At 27.6% G+C, this 22,986-nt stretch overlaps 1 protein-coding gene and 2 pseudogenes across 1 annotated transcript; all 3 read right to left on the reverse strand.

Annotated features, from left to right (window-relative positions):
- Window positions 1-380: 380 nt before the first annotated feature.
- On the reverse strand, window positions 381-2,531 carry LOC110649015 (NAC transcription factor 56-like). Its single transcript, XM_058130514.1, has 3 exons — window positions 2,092-2,531; window positions 1,074-1,354; window positions 381-994 (listed from the first exon to the last, which is right to left on the reverse strand). Exons 1-3 carry the CDS (start codon window positions 2,510-2,512, stop codon window positions 500-502), a joined length of 1,197 nt encoding a protein of 398 aa, XP_057986497.1. The 5' UTR covers window positions 2,513-2,531; the 3' UTR covers window positions 381-499.
- Window positions 2,532-4,747: 2,216 nt separating this feature from the next.
- Window positions 4,748-18,751, reverse strand: LOC110649016 (NAC transcription factor 56-like; annotated as a pseudogene).
- A 5-nt stretch (window positions 18,752-18,756) lies between these two features.
- On the reverse strand, window positions 18,757-19,757 carry LOC110639506 (NAC domain-containing protein 58-like; annotated as a pseudogene).
- Window positions 19,758-22,986: the final 3,229 nt, after the last annotated feature.

Genomic DNA, 22,986 nt, shown 5'->3' on the forward strand with positions numbered 1-22,986 from the left:
GTGTTCATGTATTTGCCATATGGGTTTGGGAGTGAGATTGTTTTACTTGAATCGTTTGACAAATTCTTTTGGGTTTTTCATGTATTGAAATTCTGCAGAAGTAGCAACAGAGATTTAACCATATTATTTATAAATTTCCATTTTCCATCATGGAGCCCACTGTACACATGTAAATGCAATTAGACATGATTTGGAGGACCTTATTATTTATTTTCTGTGGCAATTTAGTCAGATAAAAAAAATTCCAACAAATATTTTATGAATCTTTTATAAAATGCCTACATGTTAATATGAAAAATAATGATAATAACTGATAAGAAAATTAAGCTTGAAAATTTAGCAATAATCCTAAAACAATAAGTAGATAAAACATATCCTAGGAAATTAATTAAACATCCAAATAAGATAAAATGTAAATTTTAGCTAACCAGCTATGACTGAAAAGAAAGGTCAGTTATCAGCCTCAACAGTGATAGTTATTACTAGCATCATGTTCCTCTTAGGGAAAGGGACTAAAGTTCTCAAGCGGAGGCAAAGGAATACTATCCATCCTTTGTTCAGCAAAAAATTCCTCTGGATCATGAAGATATTCATTTATAGGTTGCTCATCGCTAATATAACTCTGCATATATGAGAATTTTGATGAAGAGGATGGTGATGATGCTCCTGCAGTTCCCATCAATGGATGAACAGCATTCCCACGGTAAGGTAACTCGAATACACTAGTGTCAGAAGATTCAGTGATAACTGCCCCAATTCCATTCAAATGATAAGCAGGAGCATAAGCAGCATTTGTATTGAGATGTCTCATCTCAATCCCTTGGCTATAATTCCCTGCCATGGTAGGCATTGGAATTTGTTTGGATTCTTTAGGCAGCAGCATTCCATTTTCTGGTGGTTGGTGATCTTGGACAACTTGAACTCGTGGTCGAGTTGGAGCTCTGAAAGATCTGTCAAGCTTCTTATAAATCCTACATAAGACCCAATCATCAAGCTGCCACAAGAAACTAGGTTAATATATCATTATTCGTAGAGTAAGCCAATAACATTAAAGAAAGGGGAAATAAACGTACCTTCATATCATTTCCTCCTCTTTTTCTCTTAGGAGGCTCATTTACTCTATATTCATGCATAATCCAATCAGTTTTATCACCATTTGGAGGTTTTCCTTGGTAGAATACCAATGCTTTCCTGAATCCAACTTTACAACCTTCAAAATTAACAGGTTTATCAGCTCCAGTAGCCTTCCAATATCCTTTTCCAGCAGCTCGATTGGGTCGCTCTCCATTTGGATACTTACGATCTCTTGGTGTGAAGAAGTACCATTCTTTCTCCCCATTTGATTTGTAGTTTGCTGCAAATTAGCAAGAACATCATTTCCTTTGACAAAATAAATAACAATTTCAAAAAAAAGAAAGGTTTGATATTGAGATTACTACTTATGAACACAAGCATATGGATCGGATCAATCCAAATTCATGTAATTATTTATTTTCGCAATTAAAAGATATTTTTAGATTGTGGATTTGTTTTTCTGATTTTCTTCAATTATATATCAAAACAAGAATTTTTTTTTTCTTCCTAATCTCATTCAAATCAATAAACAATTAAAAACTCCTATTGAAAATGAAAAGGAAGAGAAATTATATTGGAAATTAACTAAAATTCACATATCTAAATACAATGAGAAAACGTTATTTTCTTTTTGAAAAGTATCAAATTAGGGTTTATAAAAAAAAATGTCAAATTTAATCATAAAAACAAAATTCATCAATAAAAAAAATTATTTGAGTGTCCATCTAATTAGGGGTTCAATCTTTAACTTTTTTTTTTATCTTTTGAAAAATTTCCTGAAGTCAAAAGCAATTAAATATCAAAGTAAAATTTCATCATAAATCCGAAAAAAATTAATTAATAAAAAATCTTTGTAGAATGTTTCCATATTATTTTTCCCCAAGAGTGTATCTCACTTTAAACTCAAGTCTCTATCTTGAGATCAATACAATAAACTAATATATTTATAATCATCAATGAAAATATTCAAGAAAAAGAAGCCAAAATATACATCCTAAAAAAAATCCCAACAAATACCTGCAAGAGTCTCCGGATTATACTTGTACAACTCAACCTCCTTAATCCTGTTAGGTGGCAAAGGCTCATTCATAATCTTTTTTTTTAGGTAATGAACAACAAGCTCTTCATCGTAGGGTTTGAACCTATACCCAGGAGGGAATGAATCCAAATAAGCATCTTCTAAATAATTTGAAGCCCCATGATGATAGTGATGATCATAATCATAAGCCGTAACAATTTTATTGCCGTGGCTAATCACAGGATCGAGAGAAGCATCAGTATTGTTGCGGCTATTGAGGCTGCTGCCGCCATTCTTTGAACTAGCATCTGTAGCATAACCATGAGGAGAAGAAGGATATATAGGGTTTAGAGTAGTGTTATTTTTAGGGTTTGCTACAGCAACCTTTGCAACCTTCCGCTTATGTTGGTCCTCCTCCATAGTAGGACTTTGATGAGAAGATGAAAGCTTCTTTGACAGACAAGAGTTGAAAGTCTCATAGAATAAAATAGAGATAGGTCGTTCATAATATTTAAAATAAATAAAAAAAGAAAAAATAGGGATATGTCGTTTTCTTAAGCCAACCTGCTACGAAAAAATTTGAATCGAAATATTTAATCTATTATTAATTAATTTTTATTTATTTTTATAAATTTAAGATTTATCTGTTTATGTAATATTTATCATTACTTTGCCAACCGAACCAACCGATTCAATCCAAATCAACTCGATAATTTCGGTTTAATCTAATTAGGAATTTGTTATCTGCAAATAATGTCTCTAGACACTTGATATAAGCTAATCACTTCACAAGTAATTTTCTCCTTAAATTGTCAACTAAATTTAATTAGTCCATTTTCGCAAATCAAAACAGCCCATAATTAATGGTATTTCGTAAATGTTTTATAAAAATTCTAATATTCTCCCACGTATTAGACAACAATAAATTAATGATTAAGTCAAAATCAAAAGATTACATATATTAAAAATGATGGTTATCATTAGTTTAAGTTGTGGCCATCTTATTATTATATTTATCTCTTAATTTAGTTTTTCTTTTTTTTTTTTACAATCTTATTTAAGTTTAGATGAAGAAATTCTCCCTTATTTCAAATTTTCGTACATAAAAATCCTTTCTTAAAAATCTCTTTCTGAGTCTCTAAGGGATTCTTATTGGTGGTTTTCTCAACAATATTATCAGTTAGTTATCCACATGTCAAAACTTACTAAATTGATAACTTGATAATAATAATAATAATAATAATAATAATAATAATAATAATAATAATAATAAGAGCAGCTTGAAAATTCAGCAATAATCCTAAAACAATAAGTAGCTAAAACATAACCTCTCTAAAAAAAAAATAAAATTTTCTAAAAATTCTAAAACAAAATAAAAAAAATAATATTTATTATAGAATTATAATTTTTTATGGATTTTATTTTTTAATTTTTTTTTTAAAATTTTATATTTTTAAAATTTAAAAAAGAAAATCGAAAAAATTTTTTGACCTTTACCTTTGGATTCGCTGGGGCGCCAGCGCCCTCGGAGGGCGTCCGACAACGGTAGCTAGAGCTTTTTTCCGGTGAAATGTCCGGCTTCGCATAATGCACAATTTTCGAGAATCCAATTTTTTCGGACACACGAAGCCCATAAATTGATAACATATAACATACATATTAATTTTAATTTTTTTATAAAAATCATTGAATAAAAAAAACAAAAAAAAAGTCCCAAAAAAAAAAAAATCGAAAAAAAAAAATTTGAAATTGAAAATTAAAAAAAAGCAAATGGAAAGCCGTGCGGTGGCGTATGGGATTTTTTGTTTAGATTCAGAAATCTAAAAACAAAAAAAAAAAAAAAGCAAAAAAAAAAAAAAAAAAAAACTAAAAAATCAAAATTCAAAAATGATTGGAGAAATCAAGCTCTTAGTTCTTGATGATTTTTAGATGAAAGACGATGATTGGAGATGTGGCGGATGAGATTTCGATCGGCGAGGCAGCGCCGCGCGAGATTTTGAGGGAAAGGCGCCAGCTTTTCCGCCCGCTAGCGCCCGGGGGGTGGCCGAGAGGCGGCGCCGGCTGGGGGGGGGTGTGGTGGGTGGGGGGTGGGTGGGTGGGGAGGAGGAGGAGAGAGAGAGAGAGAGAGAGAAGAGAGAGAGGAGAGAGAAGAAGAAAAGGAAAGAAAGAGAAAGAAAGAAAGAAAAGCCGGTTTTCCGATAGTTAAAAAGAAAAATTTTTTTTTTTTTTTATATTTTAACCTGGACCGAAAAAAAAAAAAAAAAAAAAAAAAAAATTTCAAAAAAACTCAAAAAATAAAAGACTATATTTTTTTTTTTTTTTTTGGTTGTTTTTTTAAATTTTTTTAAAAAATTAAAAAGTTTTTTTTTTTAAAAAAAAATTTTTTTTTAAAAAAAAAAAAAAAAAAAAAAAAAAAAAATTAAAAAAAAAAAAAAATCAAAAATGCTCATAAATTTAAAATTTTTGGGGTGTTACAATAACCTTGAAAATTAATTAAACATCTAAATAAGCTAAAATGTAAATATTAGCTAACTAGCTACCATGACTTGAAGAAAGGTCAGTCATCGGTGATAGTTTGGATAGCTCAATTATCTCTGGATTCTGCATAACCTCAGATACTGATATTGCAATAGCGAGCTTTTTGCATCCTCAGCCTCAGCAGTAATAGTTATTTCTATCATGTTCTTCATAGGGCAAGGGACTAAAGTTCTCAAGCGAAGGCAAAAGAATATTATCCATCCTTTGTGCAGCCAAAAATTCCTCCGGATGATGAAGATATTCATTTAAAGGATGCTCATTGCTAATATAACTCAGCATATATGAGAATTTTGATGAAGAAGATGGTGATGATGCTCCTGCAGTTCCCATCAATGGATGAACAGCATTCCCACAGTAAGGTAACTCGAATTGACTAGTGTTAAAAGATTCAGTAATTACTGTCCCAATTCCATTAAAATGATAAGGAGCATGAGCAGCATTTGTATTGAGATATCCCATCTCAATCCCTTGGCTATAATTCCCTGCCATGGTAGGCATTGGAATTTGTTTGAATTCTTCAGGCGGCAGCCGTGTTCGATTTTCTGATGGTTGGTGATCTTGGACTACTTGAACTCGTGGTCGAGTTGGAGCTCTGAAAGATCTGTCAAGCTTCTTATAAATCCTACATAAGACCCAATCATCAAGCTGCCACAAGAAACTAGGTTAATTATCATTATTCGTCCAACAAGCCAATAACATTAAAGAAAAGAGAAATAAACGTACCTTCATATCATTTCCTCCTCTTTTTCTCTTAGGAGGTTCATTTACTCTATATTCATGCATAATCCAATCAGTTTTATCACCATTTGGAGGTTTTCCTTCGTAGAATACCAATGCCTTCCTGAATCAAACTTTACAACCATGAAAATTAACCGGTTTATCAGCTCCAGTAGCCTTCCAATATCCATTTCCAACGGCTCGGTTGGGTCGCTGTCCATTTGGGTACTTACGATCTCTTGGTGTGAAGAAGTACCATTCTTTCTCTCCATTTGATTTGTAGTTTGCTGCAAATTACTAATAACATCATTTCCTTTGACAAAATACATAACAATTTCAAAAAACAAAATTAATATTGAGATTGCTACTTATAAACACAAGCATATGTGTCGCATCATTCATAATGGGTTAATCCAAATTCATGGAATTATTTATTTTTGCAATTAAAAGTTACTTCTAAATTGTGGATTTACTACATTGAGCGACACAAATATGGATAGCAGCCTAATATGCATGGTTCATGGATTAGAATCATGTTTTTTTAATTTTTTTCTGATCTCATTCAAATCAATAAATAATCTAAAACTCCTTTTGAAAATGAAAAGGGGGAGAAATTATATATATATAAGTCTCAAATATACGATTATAAAAAGAAAAAAGTGATCAAATTTAATAATCAAAAACAAAATTAATCGATAAAAAAGATTTTTTGAGTGTCAATCTCAGTGTTCAATCTTTAACTCTCTCTCTCTCTTTTTCCTTTTAAAAAATTTTCTAAAGTCAAAAGCAATTAAATATCAAAGTAAAATTTTCATCATAAATTCGAAAGTCAATTAATAAATAATATATTTATAATATATTAAGTATCTCATCAATGAAAGTATTAAAGGAAAAAAAGCCAAATATACACCCTAGAAAAAAAATCTCACAAAATACCTGTAAGAGTCTCAGGATTATACTTATACAACTCAACCTCCTTGATCCTGTTAGGTGGCAAAGGCTCATTCATAATCTTTTTTTTTTCAGGTAATGAACAACAAGCTCTTCATCGTAGGGTTTGAACCTATATCTAGGGAGGAATAAATCCAAATAAGCATCTTCTTCATAATATGAAGCCCCATGATGATGATGATGATGATGACCATAATCATAAGCAGTAACAATTTTATTGCTTTGGCTAATCACAGGATACAGAGAAGCATCAGTATTGTTGCGGCTTGTTAGAAGAAAGAATACAAGTAATGAAGGAAAGGATTGTGTATTTGTCTGTGTCTGATTTACAGAGATATTACATCTATTTATACATGAGAATATGAGCTAATTTAGACAAGAATAATAATTGTTGTAATTATGCTACACAAATCTCCTATAATCATGTTAATTGCTGTAATTATGCTAACACCTCCCTCCCCCCTCAAACTCAAGGTGGTAGCACAGGTGCCAATTTGAGTTTGCTTAAGAGATCCTGAAAGCGAGCGGGAGGATGCGTTTTGGTAAATATATCAGCTGTTTGGCTGACAAAGGAGACATGAATCAAACATATGGTGCCATGAGCAACATGATGACGTACAAAATGATAATCAATTTCGATGTGTTTGGTATGCTCATGAAATACATCATTATGAGAAATCTGTATGGCACTTCTATTATCGCAATGAAGCATTGTGGCAGAAGAATGAGTGACACCCAAATCAGTTAATAACCACCGTAACCAAAGTAATTCAGATGTAGCATCAGCAAGAGCACGATATTCAGATTCTATGCTAGAACGTGCAACAACAGTTTGCTTTTTGCTACGCCAAGAGATAAGAGAATTACCCAAGAAGAAACAATAACCAGTTGTAGAGCGACGATCTGTCAGATCACCAGCCCAATCAGCATCAGAGTAGCCAGATAATACTAGGGAGGAGGTAGCGGAAAAGTGCAAACCATGAAAAAGAGTGCCTTTGATATAACAAAGGATTCGAAGTACTGCAGAGAAATGAGTTGAGCGAGGAGCAGACATAAACTGGCTGACCAGATGAACAACATATGAAATATCAGGTCGAGTAACTGTGAGATAAACAAGACTCCCGACAAGCTGTCGATATAAAGTAGGATCATCAAGAGGAGTGCCATCAAGAGGTGTAAGTTTGCAATTGAGTTGATACTGTTTTGCTATCAGAGATGCCTGCTCGAGAAAGTAAGTCAGATGCATACTTGGCTTGAGATAGATAATAGCCATCAGAATTTTGAGAAACTTCAAGACCCAAAAAATAGCTGAGAGAACCCAGGTCTTTCATTTCAAAATGCTGATTGAGATAATGTTGTAACTCTGAAATACCAGATGAATCATCTCCTATTATTATCATATTATCAACATAAAGCAACAGAAGAACAATACCACTGTCAGTTCGGCGAGTGAATAATACAGAATCATGTGGATTAGAGAGAAAACCAAGTTGAGCAAAAGTGGAACTAAATTTGGCAAACCAGGCCCTGGGAGCTTGTTTTAATCCATATAAGGCTCGCCGAAGTTTGCAAACCTTATGAGGAGAATGATAACTAGGAGGAGGATGCATATAAACCTCTTCTGTTAAATCACTATGAAGAAAAGTATTTTTGACATCCATCTAGAAAAGTTTCCATTTACGAACTGCAGCAATAGCTAAGAGACTGCGAATAGATGTTAGCATTCAATAGTCCCTCAGAACGGGTCTTGATTTTGTAAATCCATTTGCAATCAATCGGGGTCTTGTTTGGTGGAAGATCAACTAAATCCCAAGTATGAGTTTTCTCTAAAGCCTGAAGTTCGTCAGTCATAGCTTGCTGGTAAAGAGGGTCAGTACTTACCTCACGATAAGAAAGAGGCTCATGAAGGGTTGCAACAGTAGAGTAACAGTGAAAATCAGAAAGAGAATGAGGAGTTTCTCTTACACGGGTAGAACGACGAAGAGTAGTGCTAGGAGGAGATGCAGGAGCAGGTACTGGATCAACAACTGGTGCAGATTCAATAGGGGCAGGTGTAGTTGGGCTAATATTGAGCACATCACAATCATCTGGATCAGGACTTGGAAACAACTCTTTGGAGGAGTCAGTGAAAAATAGAGAGTCAGTATTGACAGAGTGATGAAATTTGGAAAGAGAATAGAACATAGTATTGTCCCAAAAGGTAACATGATGAGAGATGTGTAACTTATTAGAAATAAGATCCCAACAACGATACCCTTTGTATTCAATGCCATAACTAAGAAAACAACATAAACGAGCACAGGGTTCTAATTTGGTATGTTCATGAGGTTGTAAAAGAATAAAAGAAACACATCCAAAAGGTTTAAGGATGGAATAGTCAGGAGGTTGTCCAAACAACTTTTCAAAAGGAGATAAATTATGAAGAACCAAGGTAGGAAGACGGTTAATAATATAAAAAGCATGAAGAGCTACTTCTCCCCAAAATTTTTCTGGACATGAGGCAGGAAGAAGAAGAGTACGTACACAATTAAGAATATGGCGATGCTTGCATTCGGCTCGCCCATTCTATTGAGAGGTGTGAGGACAAGAACGTTGAACAACGGTGCCTTGTTGACTAAGAAACTAAAGTAAAGAAGAATCCCGATATTCCATGGCATTATTTATTCGAAGAATTTTAATGTCACAAGAGAACTGAGTTTTAATCATTTTTGCAAATATGATGTAAATTTGTGATAACTCAAATTGATGTTTCAAAAAATATATCCAAGTAAACCGAGAATAATCATCAATAAATATCACAAAATAACGAAAACTATTTATTGAAGAAATAGGAGAAGGACCCCAATTGTCAGAATGAATTAAACCAAAAGGAGTGTCTGAAGTAGTATTATTATGAGAAAAAGATAATGCAGGTTGTTTTGCAAGCTGACAATTTAAACAATTAAATGACTCAAACTTAGTAGATCCTAATAATCCACGAGAAATTAAAGGTTGAATTTTACTGGCAGAAGCATGACCAAGACGAAGATGCCATTGGTGAATGGAGGAATTAGGGATTGTAGCTGCAGACACAAATCTCTGAGGAAGATGTAAAGATGCAAGCTCAAATAATCGACCCACTCTGCGACCCTCCCCAAGAATCTGTCCCGTTTGTGGATCCTGTACCTGGACACCATGAGAAGAAAAAATAACATTTAGTCCTTTTTCACACAACTGACCAACAGAAATAAGATTGAGTGCCAAATTAGGGATATAATAGGTGTCAGGGAGATGAAGATTTGAGGTAGACACAGGACCAGTATGTGTGATATTCATTTTAGTACCATTTGTAGTATGGATTGGTGGTAAGGAAGATACAGGTTTTATAGAAGACAAGAATTTAAAATTAGTGGTCATATGATTACAACATGCAGAGTCAAAAAGCCAATAAGAATTACCCGGAGTGGCAGACATAGCAGCAGGAGAATTAGAAGAGATAACCTATTTGAATAGTGCCTCAAGATCACTCATGGTGATGGCAGTAGAACCCTCAGTAGCAGCAACAGCAGTGACAGAGGAAGATCCAGGCTTTAAGACATTCTTAAATTTAGAATGCCCTCCTTTTGGTCTTGGAGGGCGTGTGGGACAATATTTAAGAATATGACCGTAACCATGACAATATTTGCATTCTATAGTAGGACAATATGCAAAAGCATGACCAATTTGATTACAATTCTTACAGAGTTAATTGCCAGATTTCTGATATGAGGATCGAGTAGTTGCAAGAGCAGTTTCAAATTGTAGAGTTTTATCCAAACTGAGACGAGTCTCTCCAAAAATAATCTCTTGAATAGCAGTATCCAATGATGGGAGTGGATTTCGATGTAGCAGGGACGCTCGAACGGCCTCATATTCTGATCAAAGAGCCATTAGAACTTGAATGAGATGAAGATGATCTTCACTGATTTTGGCCTGAGATATTTGATTCCAAATGGGTTGGACCTGGGCAAGAAAATCATTCACAGATTGACCTGCTTCTTGTTTCAGATTATGAAGAGTAGTCCATAACTGATAATAGTGGGCAAGTCCAGTGGTCTGATATCGATTAGCAAAAAAATCCCAGATTTCTTTTGCAGAGTCATAATTAGCAAATTGGATATGGATGGACGAGACAGAGGTATTGCCAAACCAGGTAATGATCTGATGATTTTTACTATCCCAATCCTCAAGACGGTCAGCAAATTTTGCATCAGTTTCATCGTTCTCTCTTGTCGGCGTAGTGATATCTCTGGTAACAATACGCCAAAGCTTGCGACCTATCAAAAAACTTTTCATTCCTTGAACCCAAAGATTATAGTTGGAACCAGTCAGAACTATTGCAATAGATTTTGAAATATCAGATTTCTCTATTGATAACAAGATGAGGAGAAAAAAAATGGTATAATAATAGGAATGAAAGAATGAACCAGAACAGGTTATAGAGAGAGAAGAGAGACCCCAGAAACTAGAAATAAAAGCCTTACGGCTCTGATACCATATTAGAAGAAAGAATACAAGTAATGAAGGAAATGATTGTGTATTTGTCTATGTCTGATTTACAGATATATTACATCTATTTATACATGAGAATATGAGCTAATTTAGACAAGAATAATAATTACTATAATTATGCTATACAAATCTCCTATAATCATGCTAATTGCTGTAATTATGCTACACAAATCTCCTATAATCATACTAATTACTGTAATTATGCTAACACGGCTGATGCAGCTACTGCAGCTATTGGTTGAAGTAGCATCTGTAGAATAGCCATGAGGAGAAGAAGGATGTATAGGGTTTAGATAAGCAGTGTTATTTTTAGTATTTGTTATAGCAACCTCCTCCCGCTTATGTTGGTCCTCCTTCATGGTAGGACTCTGATGAGAAGAAAGTTTCTTCAACAGACGGAGACTTGGAAGTCTTATAGGGATAAAAAAATTAGAAAAAATGGGATAAGTCGTTTTCTTAAGCCACCCTATTGAGAAAAAATTTGGCCCATTTGATCCGAAGATCTAATCTATCACTGGTTAATTTTTATTCATTTTTATAAATTAGGGATTTATATTTAAATAGGAAGGGATTCTTTAAATTAATTATAATTATATTTTATTATTTAAATTAATTTTAATATTTATATAAATTTAAAATTCTTAATTTTAAAGTTTATATAAATTTAAAATTCTTGATCTTCTAATGCTTAACTTCAATTAAATATAATATTTTATAAAAAATAATTAACCAAAATAAGAAATTAATTAATAAAAAATTAAAATTAAAATTAATTTATAATATATATATATATATATATATATATATATATATATATATATATATATATATATATATATATATATAAAGGGATATTGAATTTGATAAAAATACCCATATTAATTTATTATAATGATAATAAAGAACTATTTTTTTATTATTAATATTAATTTTTAATTTTTAAGTTAATCTCCCATAACATTAAATTTGCAAAGTCTTATATAGACTTTACTTAGGATTTTAATTAAAAGGTTTGAATCATATTATTACAGTATTCGAAAAATTTAGAATAATAATATATAATTTTAAATTAATTAAAATAATGAAGAATTAAATTTGATTGAATATTAAAAATTAAAATTAGTTTTAAAATAAGTATGATTTTTTATATTATTTATGATATTAAAAAATTTCAAAAATTAATTAAACAATAAAATCATTGAAACTTAAAAAAAAATTAATTAAGCTTTTTAAAATTAACTAAAGGGGTATCTAGTTCATTCGTTGGATGCCGTTGATAGCTGATAGATATTCAAACAGATGAACTAGAGTTTTGGTAAACTTAGGGCCTGTTTGGTTTAACTGTTGAACACAGTTAATAACTGTTAACTGATAGCCGTTACTGTTAGCTAATAACTGATGATAGCTGATTTATGTTAAGTGTTTGGTAAAACTATATTTAATTGTTGCTGTTGATATGTGAAATGACTAATAAGAATATATATCATATAATTTATTTTATTATTTAAATAAATATAAAATATCATTTATTATATTATTAAAATAAATATATAATTATTAATCTATAGTATAATATCATTTATTTTATTATTAAAATTAAAAAATAATTATTTAAAAAAATTAAATAACTTTAAAAATATAAATAAAATAATAAAGTAATTATTATTGTTAATAAAAAAATTTATAATTAATTTTAAGTATTTAGATATAAATAAATATTTTATATTTTATGTTATTAATAAAAAAATGTTTTAACAAAGTTAAAATAGCGTTAATTAAAATATTAAAATTATAAATAAAAAAGATAAATGTATTAATAATATCAATTTTGAAGTTAAATAAAAAAGAATAATATGGTCAAAATAAAAAATAAAATTAAATTAACTATCAGCTGATGAAAAACAGCTCTAAAAATAGAGTTGATATAAACTGCAGCTGATGGGTACCATATCAGTTGCCCATCAGCTCTAAAAGTAAAGCTGATAGTTAATGGGTAACTGATATGATACTCATGAGTTACAGTTTATATCAGCTCTATTTTTAGAGCTGTTTCTTATCAGTTGATAGCTGATTTGATTTTATTTTTTATTTAGACCATAATATCATTTTTCATTTAACTCAAAAATTAATATTATTAATGTTTTTATCTTTTCTCATTTATAATTTTAACATCTTAATTAGTGGATTATAATTTTGTTAAAATATTTTTTATATATAACATAAAATATAAAATATTTATTTTTTATTAAAAAATACATTTTTTATATTTAAGAACTTAAAATTAATTATAATTTTTTTCTTTATCAACAATAATAATTACTTTGTTATTTTATAACTATATTTTAAAGTTATTTAATTATTTTTTAAAAAAGTTAATTATTTTTTATTTCAATAATAAATAAATGATATAACATAATAAATCAATAATTATATATTTATTTTAATAATATAATAAATGATATAATATATTAAATTAATAATTATCTATTTAATTTATTAATAAAATAGATAATATAATATAATAAATTTATAATATTATATTTATTTCAATAATAAAATAAATTATACGATATATACTCTTCTCAGTTATTTTTCATAACAGTTAAATATAGTTTTACCAAATACTTAACATAAATCAATTATCATCAGTTATCAGCTATCAGGTGATAGTTATCAACTGCATCTAACAGTTAAACTAAATATGTCCTAAGTTATAAAATCGTTGAAACAAGAAAAAAAATTTATTTTCTACTAAAATTTTATTTTAAGTTTTTAAGTATAAATATATTTTAAAAGAAATTTAATTTATTTAAAATAAATAATTATTATTTTTTCTATCAATAAGCCTAATAGCTAGAATTTTCTTTATATTATTTATTAATAATAAAAATTATATATATACATATAATTATTTTCAAAATAATTTAAAAAAATATTTATATTTATTTCTATTTCACTATTACCTTTACGAAAAAGACTACCAGGAGCCAATATTGATAGAGTATCTATGCCATAGGCTTGCAACAGCAATAGCCAAAATTACGTTACAACCAACATATGAAGGGAGACACTTGCACTCGAGTAAGAATTATTTATAGATAATCCAAAGTTTTTATATTTAATTGCAATATAATTCATGGTACATAAAGTTGTTTCATGGAGAAACAAAGTCAAGTGGAAAATGATAATATTGATTACAATCTAACAACAAATCAATGAAAACAAAATATCCTTTGATATTTTGCAATTTATATCTTCTAATAAAATTTTATCAACTAATAATAAGTGTGATTTTCATTATTACATCGATTGGTTCGGTTATAATAAATTTTAAACAATAAAAAGATAAGAAGGAGATAAATACGAATTTGAGACTCAAATTGAAAATTATTTAGATAGAGATTCCATATCTATATGGAGTGTTCAACCAATAATAATAATAATATATTTTCTAAAAAAAGTAATAAGAATTTAGGTAAACTAAATTAAAATTTTTTATGTATCTCACTCACAATTTAATTCTTTTAAATTTTTTTATTAATTAAAAATATATTCAAAAATATTGACTATAAATTTATTATTAGACCACTACATAAAAAAATTAATTTTTAATTTAGAGTACTTTAAATGTGGATATATTCTCAAAAATAAATTTATTTCGTTAAATTAATGAGCCCACATTAACGATTATAACATTTAGATATATAAAGCTAAAGATGAATATAACAACTAAGTTTAGGTATTTTATATATTTTAGTTATAATTTAATTTTTTTAAATTCTTTTTTATTCCTTAAAAATAAGTTTAAAAATATTTTTCAATTAAGTTGAGCTAATATTCAAATTATAAAAAAATAGTAATTTTGATTAAAATTTGAATATTAATATATTAGTTTAATATTTAGATATACGTGAGTTAAATACATAAAATACTTTAAAAAAATTTAAATAAATTACAATATTCTTTTTTGTTAAGATTACATTTTGCCTTATTGAACAAATAGAAAAAATATTAATTAATGACGATTATAACATTTAGATATATAGGCTAATGATAGATATAACAACTATATCTAGGTATTTTATCTACATCACTCACAATTTAATTCTTTTAAATTATTTTTTATTACTTAATTTTAATTCTAATAAATTTTTAAAATTTATAATATTAATTTTTTTGAGTTAGTTGAAATTACAAGAATTAGTTGGTTCATTAATTATTATATTTTTTAAATAAAAAATTAATAAGTTTATATTTTAATTTTTATTAAATTAGTTTTATTAACCTAATAAAATTAAAAAATTGGCGACACACATTTTTAAATTATTCATTTAAAGAATACAAAAATATTTTAAAAAGATTCAAATTATGAGTTAAGTACATAAAGCACATAAATCTAAATATTGCATCTGTCTAACACCGAATTCCATGGTTAAAATAAAGCTATAGTCCCCCAAAATTTTAATTTTTAATTTAGAGTACTTTAAAATATCATTGATATTAAAATTTTTATTAAAATAGGTCTAGTTTTTATTTGCCAATAGACTGTTAGGTGTTAAATTTTATACTAATTTTAATTTAAAAATATTATGATTGTGAGTAATTGATATTCGATTAAAATTACTTTTAACACAATAAACCTAGACCACTTTTTAAAAAACCTATATTAAATTTTTAGAATCTTTTTAATTTTTTTATTACTTAAAATTAAATTTAAAAAATTATCTGGATCAATTTTTCAATTAAATTGGATCAATAAAAAATAGTTTCAAATTATTAGAATATGTACTCATCAAACTTTTTATTTAATTAGACCAATAAATTAATGTAATATAAATCCTTTAATAAAAATTTATGAAAAATTTTAGATTAAAATATTGACCTAACAAAATTGTAACAATAATAGCCTATGTTTTTAAAATTTTCCTTTAAATAATAAAAGAAATTAAAAAAGAAGTAAATTGGCTCAATTAAACAAAAATATTCATGTATCCATATTCTAATTTTTAAAAGATTAATTTTTATTAACCTAACAAAATTTTAAATTTTAAAATTATTATTAAATTTTTAGCTTATTGTTGAAAAGTAAAGTTAAAAAATATTAGCAACGAATTTTTTAAGTAAGTTAGACCAATAAAAAAATATGTTTCAAATTATTAGAATATATGCTTATTAAATTTTTTATTTAATTGAGTTAATAAAAAAGAAACATTTTAAAATTTGAATATTTTCAAATACAAATATTAATATGGGGCCATATTTTAAATAAAATCAAAGTTAAATTTCAATTAAATATATTCCTAATTTTTAAATTAAGATTAAAAAAATTTTAATTTAAAAAAAAAATATATATATATATATATATATATATATATATATGAGGTCATATAGGTAGTTATATGGGGTTTATATTTATTTTCTTAAATATAACACAAACTATAAATATATGATTGGTATATTATATTTGGCCCCAATTGAAATTTTTTGACTCTGCCCCTAGACCTAGCCTATCTATATACATATAAAATACGTTGTTATATATATATATATATATATATATATATATATATATATATATATATATATATATATATATATATATATATATATATATATTATCTGTCATTTTTTAAAGTTGTTTCATCTAAATATAATTTAAAACACATCTTGTCAATTTCAATTTCCTCACTTTCTCTCTCTCAATTATCCCAGATGTGTCATAATAACTTTTTTTATTATTTTTACAATTTAGTAGTAAATTAACAAAGGAAGAATGGTTGAAATTAGAGTAATTAGATGAGATAAAGAGTAATTTACTTAAATTAAGGAGTGTTTTATTATAATTTAAGTTATTTAATTATTTCTTTAACTATTAGAAAAAAAATCTAATCATGAATGAAATGAATATAATTTAATTAATACACCTAATTATACATTTTCTAGCTTCAATTTAGACTTAAATATAGCTAATTAAATCAAATTTATAATTATTTATTGAATTTTATATAACATTTGTAAACTACTTATTATAGGATTTTTAGATTCTACCTTTTACAAGTCCTACGCGTCATTAGGAGTTTTAAAATGCGTCACTAGGGATTACGAACCACCAACTTATAAACCCAACATCTCTCCCGTGTTTTGCCGATGTGGGATTTGCCTAGGGTGTTACAATCCAAACCCCTTATGGGACTCAGCGTCCTCGCTGAGGTTTGCCCCACCATCGCTCAAGGTTGCACGCGAAGTGGCTCTGATACTACAAATATAATGGCCCGGCCCACTAGTGATATTGTCCGCTCTGGACCGAAGCCTTCACGATTTTAAAATGCGTCACTAAGGGTTACGAACCACCAACTTATAAACCCAGCATCTCTCCCGTGTTTTGCCGATGTGGGATTTGCCTAGGGTGTTACATATTTATAAGCCCATAACACAAATTAGACTTCACTCATGTGTCCTTAAACTATATATATTTAATTAGTTTATTTTCGCTAATGTAGTAGCTTGATAGTTAATTTGGTAAGATAGTTTTGTCTCATCCCGATTTGACTCTCCCCATTAGTGTAATAACTAAATATTGTCTCTATTTAGTAGTACAATATGAGGAGGCGGTGACAGGTTGTCCAATGGTTCGTTTCATTGGGTGCCACCTCGAGTTCAGTGGTAGATCTCTTTCTATAGAGTTATATTAAATCAAGGACGTCAATCGGTGATCTCGGATCTCGAGTCCAAGGGGGCTATAATTGTCATACTAGCAAAGCCCTCATTTCTTGCAATTCGAAAAAAAAAAAAACCAACAATTAATGGTACCTCATAAATGTTTTATAAAAATTCTAATATTCTCCCATTTAGAAAACAATAAATTTATCATTAAGCCAAAATTGAAAGATAACATATATTAAAGATAATGGCTAGCATTAGTTTAAATTTTGGATTGTCTAATGGTTCTTCTCATTGGGTGTCACTTTAGATTCAGTGGTAAGTCCCTTTTTATTGAGTTGGGTTAAATCAATATTAATATCAACATGTGACCCCGGGCCTCGATTTTAAGAGGACTATAAATGTTATATCAACAGAGTCTTCATTTCTTATAGTTAAAAAAAAAAGCCAACAATTAATGGTACCTCGTAAATGTTTTATAAAAATTCTAATATTCTCCCATTTAGAAAACAATAAATTTATGATTAAGCCAAAACTGAAAGATAACATATATTAAAGATAATGGCTGGTATTAGTAAATTGTGGCTATCTTCTTGTTATATTTATCTCTTAGTTTAGTTTTTTTTTTTAACCTTATTTAAGCTTAAATTGAGAAATTTAAAATATAAAATTTGAATTTAATAAAAAAATATTTTTTACTCAGCTGATTATAGTTATGAATATATATTAACCATATAAATATGGAAAGAATCTTATTTAAATATGAATTTAGAATAATTTATATAATAATATTATTTTAAATTTAATTTAAAAATTTTATTTCAAATTCATAATTTATCAATAATTTATAATAAAATTAAATTTAAACCCTTATTTCAAATTTTAGTAAATAAAAATCCATTTTTTGCATCTAAGGATTCTTATTAGAGGTTTTCTCAACAATGTTATCAATAGGGTAACTTAATTACATCCACATGTGGAAACTTACTAAATTGATCAGTAGATTTTCAGATAATAATAATAATAATAATAATAATAATAATAATAAGCTTAAAAATTCAGCAATAATCCTAAAACAATAAGCAGCTAAAACATAACCTAGGAAATTAATTAAACATCTAAATAAGCTAAAATGTAAATAATAGCTAACTAGCTACCATGACTTAAAGAAATGTCAGTCATCAATGATAGTTTGGATTGCTCAATTATCTTTGGATTCTGCGTAACCTCAGAGACTGATATTGCAATGGCAGCCTTTTGCATCCTTACTAGTTATTACTATCATCATGTTCTTCATAGGGCAAGGGACTAAAGTTCTTAAGCGAAGGCAAGAGAATATTATCCATCCTTTGCGCAGCCAAAAATTCCTCCGGATGATGAAGATGTTCATTTATAGGATGCTTATCGCTAATATAACTCTGCATATATAAGAATTTTGATGAAGAAGATGGTGATGATGCTCCTGCACTTCCCATCAATGGATGAACAGCATTCCCACAGTAAGGCAATTCGAATTGACTAGTGTCAAAAGATTCAGTAATAAATGTCCCAATTCCATTCAGATGATAAGCAGGAGCATAAGCAGCATTTGCATTGAGATATCCCATCTCAATCCCTTGGCTATAATTCCCTGCCATGGTAGGCATTGGAATTTGTTTGGATTCTTAAGGCAGCAGCATTCCATTTTCCGGTGGTTGGTGATCTTGGACAACTTGAACTCGTGGTCGAGTTGGAGCTCTGAAAGATCTGTCAAGCTTCTTATAAATCGTACATAAGACCAAATCATCAAGCTGCCACAAGAAACTAGGTTAATGTATCATTATTCGTACAGCAAGCCAATAACATTAAAGAAAAGAGAAAGAAACGTACCTTCATATCATTTCCTCCTCTTTTTCTCTTAGGAGGTTCATTTACTCTATATTCATGCATAATCCAATCAGTTTTATCACCATTTGGAGGTTTTCCTTGGTAGAATACCAATGCCTTCCTGAATCCAACTTTACAACCTTCAAAATTAACAGGTTTATCAGCTCCAGTAGCCTTCCAATATCCTTTTCCAGCAGCTCGATTGGGTCGCTCTCCACTTGGATACTTACGATCTCTTGGTGTGAAGAAGAACCATTCTTTCTCCCCATTTGATTTGTAGTTTGCTGCAAATTAGCAAGAACATCATTTCCTTTGACAATATAATTAACAATTTCAAAAAAAAGAAAGGCTTGATATTGAGATTACTACTTATGAACACAAGCACATGGATCGGATCATTCATAATGGATCAATCCAAATTCATGTAATTATTTATTTTCGCAATTAAATGATATTTTTAGATTGTGGATTTGTTTTTCTGATTTTCTTCAATTATATATCAAAACAAGAATTTATTTTTTTTTTTAATTTTTTTCCTAATCTCATTCAAATCAATAAACAATTAAAAACTCCTATTGAAAATGAAAAGGGAGAGAAATTATATTGAAAATTAACTAAAATTCACATATCTAAATACAATGAGAAAATGTTATTTTCTTTTTGAAAAGTATCAAATTTATTATAAAAAAAAGTCAAATTTAATCATAAAAATAAAGTTCATCAATAAAAAAGATTATTTGAGTGTCCATCTAATTAGGGGTTCAATCTTTAACTCCCTTTTTTTTTATCTTTTGAAAAATTTCCTTAGGATAAAATCAAATAGTGTATATATACATATATGTGCGCGCGTGCGCGCCCGTGTGTGTCAGTGTGTGTGAGCTCATGCAGATAAAAATGAAGATGTCTACATCAGTGAAAAGGAGCTACGTATCATGTAGAAATCGGGGATGACTATATTGATGAAAAGGAGTTGAAAGAGATCGTCAAATGCGCTTGTATACATCATTATTAATTGTCTGCTATTTAAAATTTGCATGAGAGGCCTTTTTCTTTTTCTTTTTCTTTTTTCTTCATCGTTGTTCTTTCTCAACGACGGATGGTATTATAGTTGTGTTTATGCTTTTTAATTAGAAACCAAAAAATAATGAAAAAGAGAAATCAAATAATTGAGATTTTGTGTTTTTTTTTTGTCCATAATTAAGGCTTTGAACAACTAATATTAATTAATAATTAAAAAAGACCTCGTAAGTATCTTAGGATAAATAAATTTATCTTAAAATATGTAATTATTTATATTTAATATAAATTTAATTTCAGTTTATTTCATATATATATATATATATATAAGAATTATATATTTTAAAAAAATTAATAATTTATTAAGAAATAATAATTTTATATAAAAAATTTTACTCTAATTTATTTATTTTTAATTATAAATTTAATTATTAGCATTAGATTATATTTAACTAAATAGTTTTTATCTTAAAATATATGACTATTTAAATTTTAAAAATTTTAATTTATTTTATCTTTTTTAAACTAAAATTTAATTATTAGTATTAGGTAATGTTTAATTAAATAAACTTATATTAAAATATATAATATTATTTAAATTTAAAATAAAAAATAAAATAAAATAAAATATATTTAATATAAATATAATTAGTCTATTTTAAACATATATAAAGTAAAATTTAAGAATTATATGTTTTAAAAAAGAAATTAATAATTTATTTTATAAATAATACATATAGGCATAATTTAGAAAATAATATTTTTTATATAAAAATTTCATTATAATTTACTTTTTTTCTAATTATAAATTTATTTATTAATATTAAATAATATTTAATTAAATAATTTTATTTTAAAATATATTATTATTTAAATTTTAAAAATTTCATTTTAATTTATTTTCTTATTATAAATTTAATTATTAGAAATAAATAATGTTTGATTAAGTAATTTTATTTTAAAATATATAATTATTTAAATTTAAAATATAAGATAAAATTAAAAAAATATATTTAATTTAAATTATTATTGCACAACGTGTGACAAGGTAACTAATTTAAATTAATATGTAAAACGATTGGAGTGATTAAAGAATAAAAGTAATAAAAATATTGAAATTAATTAATGTATTTTTTAAAACAATTGATTTCAAAAAACTAAATAATATATTAAAAAAAAACTTAAAAATGCACCTTTTTATTCAACCCTTTGTCACCTTGCTATCTTGATAGAAACCATTCTAGCTCACAAACCCGCAAATGATCTATTTCCAAGAAACCAAGTTCCTTACAGGCATATTATCAAACACTTTCGCGACTTAATCAACCAAACCGCATTTCTCATACGTTGCAACCAATACATTACCCACGAAATACCAAAACCAAAGCCATCTACATCACCATCTCATGAATAATCGATCACCTGGCCTAACCCAGCATTTAAAAGCGCAGCACAAACTTTTATCACACAAAGGAAAGTAAAATCATATGCTTTAAACTCTGTATCCGACATCAATTCCACAAACATTTTAATTGCCCAGTTTACCCATTCTCAAGTGCATTCCGTTAAAACAAATTCTTCCTCTGCAAATTATCAAACACGTCATTTTTTAAAACAATCTTGTGGATTTTTTCCATTTTGTCTCAATGTCTTTTCGGTGGCGATAGGCTAGAAGCAGAATGCCCATTGCTTTTCCGCTTGTGATGAATTTTAAAGTATAATTCTACAGGTTTTGTGTGAATAAGGGTCAAGGCTTTAGTTAGGCTATCGGTTTCGGAGAGAGTAGGGAACTCTGGTCGAACAGAGACCTGATGGGTAGAATCTATTTGAGATGCAAAATGATTAAGTCGAGTTAGATAAGTCAGTTAAACAAAATTATAAGCTCTAAAAATTAGTTTATAATATTTTTAATTTTATAAGCTCTTATATATTAAAAAATATATATATTAAAAAAATTAATTTTTTATTTTAATGCTTATAAAATTTGATAAAATATTTATTATATTTTAATTTTTAAATATAATGCATTCTCATATATTAATTTAATATATTTAAATAAATAATTTTATAATTTTTTTTAGCAAAATCAAAATTTAATTGATAAATATCTATTGATGTTGCAATATCTAGTAATAAAATTTTATTAACCAATTATTAGTGTGATTTTCATAATTGGATTAATTGGTTCGGTTACATCAAATTTTAAACAATATAAAAATATAAGAAAAAGAGATGAATGCAAATTTAAATTTAAATTAATTAGAAATTATTTAGATAGAGATTTCATATCTATATGGAGTGTTCAACCAATAATAATAATTTATTTTTTTTAAAAAATAATAAGAATTTAGATAAATCTCTAATTTATAAAAAAAATTAACCAATAGATTAGAGCTTTCAGTGTATAGGCTAAATTTTTTCGTAGTGGCTTAAAAAAATAACATATCCCCATTTTTTTAATTTTTTTATTTAATATAATAAACAATCTCCCTCTATATATATATATATATATTAAAATTAAAACATATAAATAAACTCATAAAATTTTATCACATGTTTAAAAAAATAACTTAAAATTTATTTTTTTTTATTACAGCTATTATTGACATATATGC

The sequence above is a fragment of the Hevea brasiliensis genome, chromosome 12 (genome assembly GCF_030052815.1).
Source record: "Hevea brasiliensis isolate MT/VB/25A 57/8 chromosome 12, ASM3005281v1, whole genome shotgun sequence".
NCBI classification, from domain to species: Eukaryota; Viridiplantae; Streptophyta; class Magnoliopsida; order Malpighiales; family Euphorbiaceae; genus Hevea; species Hevea brasiliensis.